Source organism: Pediculus humanus, genomic scaffold (genome assembly GCF_000006295.1).
Source record: "Pediculus humanus corporis 1103172108318 genomic scaffold, whole genome shotgun sequence".
NCBI lineage: Eukaryota > Metazoa > Arthropoda > Insecta > Psocodea > Pediculidae > Pediculus > Pediculus humanus.
This window is the reverse complement of record NW_002987887.1, coordinates 2263779-2272421: the sequence shown is the minus strand read 5'-3', so window position 1 is coordinate 2272421 and position 8643 is coordinate 2263779. Positions and strand designations below refer to the sequence as shown.

General features: G+C 27.4%; 1 protein-coding gene across 1 annotated transcript; it reads right to left on the bottom strand.

Moving 5' to 3' along the window:
- Positions 1–824: 824 nt before the first annotated feature.
- On the bottom strand, positions 825–3357 carry Phum_PHUM606450 (BTB/POZ domain-containing protein, putative; the record flags this gene model as incomplete). The annotated part of the gene is made up of 9 exons (XM_002432914.1): positions 825–911; positions 1004–1319; positions 1406–1595; positions 1695–1924; positions 2006–2225; positions 2307–2571; positions 2650–2880; positions 2976–3160; positions 3243–3357. The coding sequence occupies 9 exons, from the start codon at positions 3355–3357 to the stop codon at positions 825–827; spliced, it is 1839 nt and encodes a 612-aa protein (XP_002432959.1).
- Between the last annotated feature and the right edge of the window lie 5286 nt (positions 3358–8643).

Sequence of the window (8643 nt, the reverse complement as noted above, 5' to 3'; positions counted from 1 at the left end):
TTTTTTATTTTATTTTATTTAATTAAAATTTTTTTGTTTGTTTTTTTTTTTAAATTTTCCAAAAAGAAAGAAAATATATATATATAAACGTATAAGGTGTTTGTTTGTTTGTTTGTTTGTTTGTTGTTTGTCGTGTTCACACACACACGGGTTCGAAAAAATTTAAAGGAAAAAAGGGGGGAAAAATAAATAAATGAATGAATGAATGAAATTTTTTTTTTTTTTATATAATAATTTATTTATTTTTTAAAGAAATAATAATTACGTATGAACATACATATATTATTTATTTATTTATACATACATATATGTATATATTTATTTATTTATGTATATATATATAAAAATAATATATATATATATATATATCGACAAAATTAATTACGCACATAAAATATATATAAATTTACTAAATTTTTTACGTGATGAATAATAGAAAACAAAAAAAAAAATTTTTTTTTTAAATCGTGTTCGAATATTCCCCCCCTCCACAGAAATCATTTTCCACAAATTAAAATTTTCATTTTAAACGCACTTAAGCGTTTTTTTTAAATCGATATATCGATCGAATTATCGTTCACCGTTCGATTCTTTTTATCCAATTTTATTATTATTATTTTTTTTTTTTGTTACAATCGACGGCTTTAAAGTGTAAAAATGGCGCGATACTATTTAAAAGCATTTTAAATTATCTAATATTATTATTATTATTATTATTATTATTACAAACTAAATTTTTTATTTATTTGATGACTTTTATACGTATTATTATTATTATCATTATCATTTTTTTTTATTTTTCATTTCTCTCTCTCTTTTTTTTCTTAAATTTTGTCTTTTGTAAATGTCAAATTTTTCGAATCGCTACTTCCTACTACGTCATCACCATCCACGTGTTGCTGGTGCTGGTGCTGTTGCTGCTGTAAAAAAAAAAAATTAAAATTACGATGATGATGATGATGATGATGATAGATACGCGACGACAGATTGTTTTTAAATGTACCTGCAATGTAGTTGTTGTGGTTGTGGTTGCGGTTGTTGTGATTGCTGTTGTCGTTGCCGTGGCCATTTGCGAACGATTTTCACCCATTTCCGACGGTGCGGGACATTCGAAATGAACGCAATGAAAAACTTCGTTTGCCGTATTGTGAGTACCGGTTATTTTAATGAAAACAACCGGTCGCCTATCGAATTTAAGCGTTTGCCAAGATTTGCAATTTTCTCTCGTTCTATCCGCCACCATTTCCCATTCGCAATTATCGACGGATGTTTCGATGTAATACGAATAAGACCGTTCGTCGCAATCCCATAAAAGCAGTCTGCGAGACAGAGAGAGACAGAGAGAGTGAGTGAGTGAGTGAGAAAGAAAATCAAAACGATATCGATAGGTTCGATTTATATTTACCTCAATGAATCAATTATGTACGGTTGGCCCAACTGTACTAGAATAGCACCCGAACCCAATTGGTGACAGGTATAACCCGAATCCCAATCGTATTTGGTTGTTTCCCCGTTTAAAAGTGCATCCCTAACCCTCGATACACCCTCGATCACTCTTGCGCTTTTTTTTATCGTTGCAACGTTTTCTTTAGGCACTGCAAAGACGAGAGACTTTGTTAATAACAACAACAACGACAAACAAAACGTATAAATTTATTTATTTTTTAATTAATAAGAATAATACCACTACTCACCTATTAATCCGTTTTCTAACGTCACCATATTGCTCGTGTAAATGGCTTCAAAGCTAACAACGTGGAATACTTTGTTAACCGTGTTATTCGTTCCTACAATTCTAATAAATCTGACAACTCTCTCCTTAAAATATAAATACTGCCAAGAACGACAGTAGTATCTCGTGTGATCCACTACCCTAACCCAATCCCTTTGATCCATTGATACTTCTACGTAATACGAATAAGACCTGAAATATTAATGATAATAATAATACGGGTAGTACGATGATAAAAATGTTGTTTTGCTACGTCACGCGCACGTCACGCACCTGAAATCTCGATCCCATAAAAGCATTTTTATGTGATTGATAAAGGATTGAGTTCCGAGTTTGATAAGAATCCCATGATCTTCGTTATCGTTTATTGAATGACGAGTGTATCCCCTTTCTAAATCGTAATTGTCTGTGTTACCATCGAGGAGAGCACCCGTCATTTCTCCTTTTAATACTTGAGTACCTCTCGAAGGATGAGCCATGTTTTCTTCCGGCACTGTTTACAAACAAAATTTTTATTATAAAACTCTTTTAAACTCGTGAGAAAAATTATTATTATTATTATTGTGAGTAATACATAGTAATCCTCTATATCTCAATTCGCTATCTTTAGCTTGTATTTTGGCTTGAATGGCATCGAGAATGGTTTCGGGACTGACCAAATTAGCAGGTCGTACAACGTTTAGTAGTTCTTCAATGGACATGAGAGGTAATCGTACGACTTGTAATATTCCCTGAATGTCACATTCGGGATTTGCTTTTGCCCATTTCCAAACGGCACGAAATATTTCGACTTCGGGAGCGTAAAAAGTATCCCTTTGTAAGAGTTCCCTCAAAGCATCCTGAAATCGAATAAGAATCATTACACACAATAATCATTGCTGATTTTGTTTTTATTTATAATTAAATTTCTCACTCACGGGTGATAAATGATTAAACGATTCGTGTGAAATAACATCTAATGCGTTACCATCCATGAAAGTGGTACAAACTTTGGTAAGGAATTGTAACTGATAAAGACGACCAGAATCAAAAATACCACAAACATTTCTTATTTGTAAAATTTCTCTCAGGTAATCACCAATCGCTGATTCTAATTCAATGAATCCATACTGATGAGAAAGACCCAATGTATCTAATATAACTTCTTCCTGATAACAAAATATTTTTATCAATATAAAATAATCTTTTTTTCTCCCCTCCCCACTATAAGATTACAAAATATTATTCAATATAATGAAATTACTTTTAAATTAGTCAGTGATATATGACCAGTGTATATATATTTCAAAAGACCCTTGAATGCTTCAACTGTAGCACTTTTCATTTCAATTTCTGTCTGTTGAGATTCTTTCATACCTCCATATAAGAGTGCTCGAAAGTAATCACTTCTCGAAGCCAAAATAACTTTATGAGCAGGATATTTATTACCTGTTTTTATTGTAAAAAAAACAATTTTAAATTTATCCTCTCAAAAGAAACGATAATTATTTATGTAAATATGTAGTCTTACCTTCGACGATGAATGTGACATCACTGTATTCTTCATTTAAAAATAAAGCTCCAATGTGATCAGACAAATAATTTGTATGCTCTATTTCCCCACTTGGAGCATTCATGGAACTCATTTTCTTATAAATTTTTTTTTACAAACAAATTATTCGAAAAATATTAAATTGAAAAGCGAGAATGCTGGAAAAATAAATACATCACATTATGTTATAACTATAGTCTAGTGAAATCATTATAATAAGTAAATAGTTTTGTTTTATGTGAATTACACTAGTGTGACACTAACTTAATTTTTAATTAATCGAAAAATGATTTATGTCTCATGAGAATAATGCTTTTTTTAAAAAAAAAATCTATTCGAAACATGAGAAAGAATTTAATTATTTATTACAATAATAATAATAACTGATGACATAAAATTTAAAATAACAATAACAAATTATTTGTACTTTATTTCATTTCTAGGTTTTCTGTTATCAAAATTTGATAAAATCATAACAAATGAAAAATACAAAAAAAAAAAAAAAATCACCATTGTATAATGATGACAATTAATGTTTATAATTGATTATTATAAAGACGGTATTATTATTATTAACAAAATTTTAATACTGTATTACATATTGAAATAAATAAAAAAAAAACGAAACAACCGATAAAATCCAACAACAACAAAAAAAGAGAAAGAGAAAACAAACAATTAAACCTGCGTAGTTTGTTTATAATAATAATAATTACCTTAATCATTTCATTACCTTCCGAAAAAAAATATTATTATTATTATTATTATTATTATTTTATAATAAATAATTTTATTTTAAAATTTACGCCGAATATTTTAAAAGCGAAAAATAATATTCAACCCCTAACATGTTTTTTTTTTTTTTTTTTTAAAGATAAAAACACAAAATGGCGTCGAAAATAATATTTAGTGAAGGTCGTACGTATGACGTATATAAAATGTTGCCACCATAATTTCGTGGCATTAGAAAATTTAACCGCTTATTATGGTATTAATGTAAGATGTAAATTTGTTGTTATTTTCCTCTTCTTTTTGGAAATTGAATTTTTTACATAAAATAAATGTAAGTTATTATGCATTTTAATATTTAAAACAACAATTAATTAATTTCTTTAAATAGTTACTAAAAATTCGTTTAATATAATTCGAAGAAATTTAAATAAATCAAACAAAAAAAAAAAAAATTTAACACTCACTTCAAATAGCAACAAAATAATAATTTTGTAATTTTTTTTTTTTTTTTTAAACATGAATTTTGTTTGTTGTAAAATAAAACTACTGACTCATGAGTTAGTTTGATATGACAACAAACTACAATTTAGCCAATATAATTTGATACAAACACAACAACAAACATTTGAAAGCCACACACACACACACACATGAGTTAAAGTTTGTTTAAAAAAAGTTCCACAACCATTTTTTTCTTTTTTTTTGTTGTTTTATATAAAAAATCTTAAACTCACTATGATTGTCTGAAATGTTAAAAATCGAATGCATGTCTGAACAAATTAATAAAAAAAAATTTTCATTTAATTTAACATGAATATTAATAAAAAATGGAGTTAAAATAAGGTGGGGTTTAGTGTTGACCACAAACAAAAATAATTGGGTACGGTTTTTTATTATTATTATTATTATTTTCATTTACAACAAAACAAATTTTTTTTTTTCTTTTCCAAATTGATTTTCTAAAAATGTATTCTTCTTCTTCTTTTTTAAAAAGAAAAGGGAGAAAAAATTGAAAGGGTATGCATGCATGCAAGGAAGCAGGCACACACACATTCAACCCTTTCTTAAGATGAATTCATTGGGAGGTGGTTGCTACCCGCGGTTTTAATCTCCTGCTGTTGGTCTTTATTAATTTTTTATAAGGTAAAAAAGCAAGGTGATTTTCTTTAATAATAATAATAATAATAATAATAATAATAATAATAATAATAAGTCACGTACTTACAAACCGTGTAATCGTCGGTTAAAAATATTTCAAATCAATCGTTATCATTTGATAAGAAAAATATTTTTTCTTCTTCTTCTTCTACTTTTTCTTTACTTCTTCTTCTTCTTCTTCTACTTTTTTTTACTTCTTCTTCTTCTTCTTCTACTTTTTTTTACTTCTTCTTCTTCTTCTTCTACTTTTTTTTACTTCTTCTTCTTCTTCTTCTTCTACTTTTTCTTTACTTCTTCTTCTTCTTCTTCTACTTTTTTTTACTTCTTCTTCTTCTTCTTCTACTTTTTCTTTACTTCTTCTTCTTCTTCTTCTACTTTTTTTTACTTCTTCTTCTTCTTCTACTTTTTTTTACTTCTTCTTCTTCTTCTTCTACTTTTTCTTTACTTCTTCTTCTTCTTCTTGTTCTTTTTCTTTAAGGATTAGGAGGAGGAATGAACCATAAAAATTTTTTTAGTTGATATCATTAAATAATAATCCTTTGAGTAATGAAATGGAAACGAAAAAAAATTTGTTTTTTTTTAATCATTTGAGTGAAAAATTATTTTCTCATTTAAATAAAATCGACTGTTAAAATTAACAAAAATAAATAGAGATAATGATAATAATAATAATAATAATAATAATAACGAAATTTATGTTATGAAAAAAAACGTTAATATTAAATTTAAAAGATTTTAGCGTAAATTTTTTTTTTTTTTTTTGATTAATCGAAGAAAATCTTATTCGAAAAAGAAAAAAATGTTATTAACGTATTTCGTTAATTTAAAAAAAAATATTCTTCTTCCACGATTTTTTTTACTTTTTTTTTCGTTGAACGTTACAATAATTTTTTTTATTTTTATTTTAAAATTCTTTCTTTTTGTTGTGCAAAAAAAAAGTTTTAGGTTACAGTTTTTTTTTCTGACTTAAAAGGAGAGAGAGAGAGAGAGGTAAAGAGAGAGAGACTTGAGTAGGGGAGGAGGAGAGAGGGAAAGAGGGGAAAAAAATTATAAAAATTTATTATTATTAATTTTTTTTTTTTTTTCAATTGCAATTATCGACGTGATGGTAAATTTTTATTTATTTAATGTTTACTAAAGTGATAAAAATTAAGTTGGCAACATTTTTAAAAGTAATAATAATAATAACAAAAAAAAGTATTCGTTTAAAATAAATAATTTAAAAAGGTTTTTTTTTTTTTTTTTTCGGTGAAAAGGCACATGGGGCTCACCTTTTTTTTTTATTAAAATGAGCCTTTCAACGTTTTCTATTCTTTGTTCCTGTTGTTTGCTATTATTATCATTATTATTATTATCATTTCTCTACTTTTTCATCATATTATTTCTCCTTTTCCTTCATTCGAACCTCTTCCTCCTCCTTCTGCTCCTCTCCTTCATCTCCCTCGGCTTTGAAAGCTTTCAAATAAAACATGGTACACTAAAGATATTTTATAAAAGACGTTTTTAATAACTTATGTATTTCACATTTTCATCATAAGTTAAACAAAGGCGGTAATCCATTTTGATCGGAGATTTAGACAGTTTCTGTTGGAAACCTACGAACCAGAGACCATATAAGACAAGTTGAAGTTTCGTAATTCTAAAACCATTTCTTTCCCCTTTTCCCACTTCATCCCTCCTTTTATTCCTCCTTTTTCTTACTACTTCTCCTCCTCCTACTTTCCTCTCTCTTCGTTTCTCTCACACTTGAAACTTTCTTCTCGCCACCCATTTTCCTTTACCTTCCCACGGGACGCAGACTTGTCGAGGAAGACTCTATAAGAGTTTTTTTTTTCGAGAGAGAAACGTAAGAAGACGTGTTTGAACCCACTCTTCGCTTTTGTTAAAATTAAATCATTTTACGTTTTATTTTCTCATCTCATACTTGTGATTTCTCGAAGAAATCTAAACTTCTCTTTCTCCCCCACATACGGCCTCTTCTTCACTCTTTTACTCCCCCCTTACCCCTTCTTCCCTTCCTACCACCGCCACCGCCGCCGCCATGCTTTTTCCTTCATCTCTTTTTCTTCCTTCCGTTTTTCTTCTTGTTCATATATATATATCTCTCTCTCTCTTTCTCCCTCTTTCCATCCCTCCACCTCCCTTTCTCTCTCTCTTTATCTTTCTACGAATTTCTTTCGAATCGTCAAACATTCTCTTTTCTTATTGTTTCTTTTTAGAAATTCTCTCATATTGAGAAACTAGATGCAATGTACAATTTTTTTTTTTTTCGGGATAGATTTAATCTTATCGCTTTCTGCTTTTTCCTTCTCTCTCTCTCACTCTCACTCCCCCCCTCTCTCTCTCATTCTTTTTTTTCCTCGTTGAATGATGGATTGCTTAAGAGAGAGAGAGAGAGAGATTTAGAAAATTTTAAAATATTTTTATTTTTATATTATTTTTCACATAAAAACCTTTTCTCTTTTCTTACAACCCCTTAATCATCATCATCCCCCTCCTCCCCCTTCCTATTGTTTGTTGAATTTGTTTCAAAAAAAAAAAAACTGTTTTCCATTATAAAAACAAAACATTGTTTAAATATTTTATATACTCTATGATTATTTTCCATCCGCCATTATTATATTAAACTTGCGATGACGTAAGATTTTTATTTACACGTCGTATAATAAAAAAAAAAACCCGCGAAAATTATATAATTTGAAAAAAAAAAATGATAAACGAGCCTAAAAAAAAAGAAAGAAAAGTTATAAGAAAAAAAGAAAAGTTTTTTCCTTTCTTTTTCTTTCTTTTTTTCTTTCTTTCCATTAAAAAATATTACTTTTACAATTTTTTTAATAACATTATAAAGATAATTAACCTGTTGCTTTTGTATAAAGTAAACATCAAATAAAAAAAAAGGAAAAAAGGAAAAAAAAAATGTATTAATTTTTTATATTTAACCTAAAAAAAAAAAAAGCCAAAAATGGGTTAATAATGATGATGATAATAACCCAATTTCAACCCCCTGAATTTTTTTTTTTTTTTTTTTAAATCGACTCGGTTGTTTTTTTTATTATTTTTTTAAGGTGTTTAGAAAAATATTATTATTATTATTATTATCGATTGATTTCTATTCTCTCTCTCTCTCTCTCTTTCTGTCTTTAATTTTCGATATATGTATTGATTATCATTTATTGATTTTATAAAAAAAAAAAATTTTAAATCGATCACATCGTAAGGGTTTAAAATAATTAATAATAAATTTTTAAATGAATAATCATTTATTATTATTATTATTAATAATCAATCACGTAATGTTTTGGAAAACTTTTTCCAGAATCATTTTTCTGGAATAATCTAGGTTGTTCACTTAGAAAAAAAAAGGTGGGGAGGGGGAAATTTCTTTTTAAATTTCAAAACGAGGTTTTTGCATTCATAGTAAAAAAAAAAAAGTTAATAATCATTATTATTATTATTATTATTCGTTGTTTCCCGAGTATTTTAATAAAAA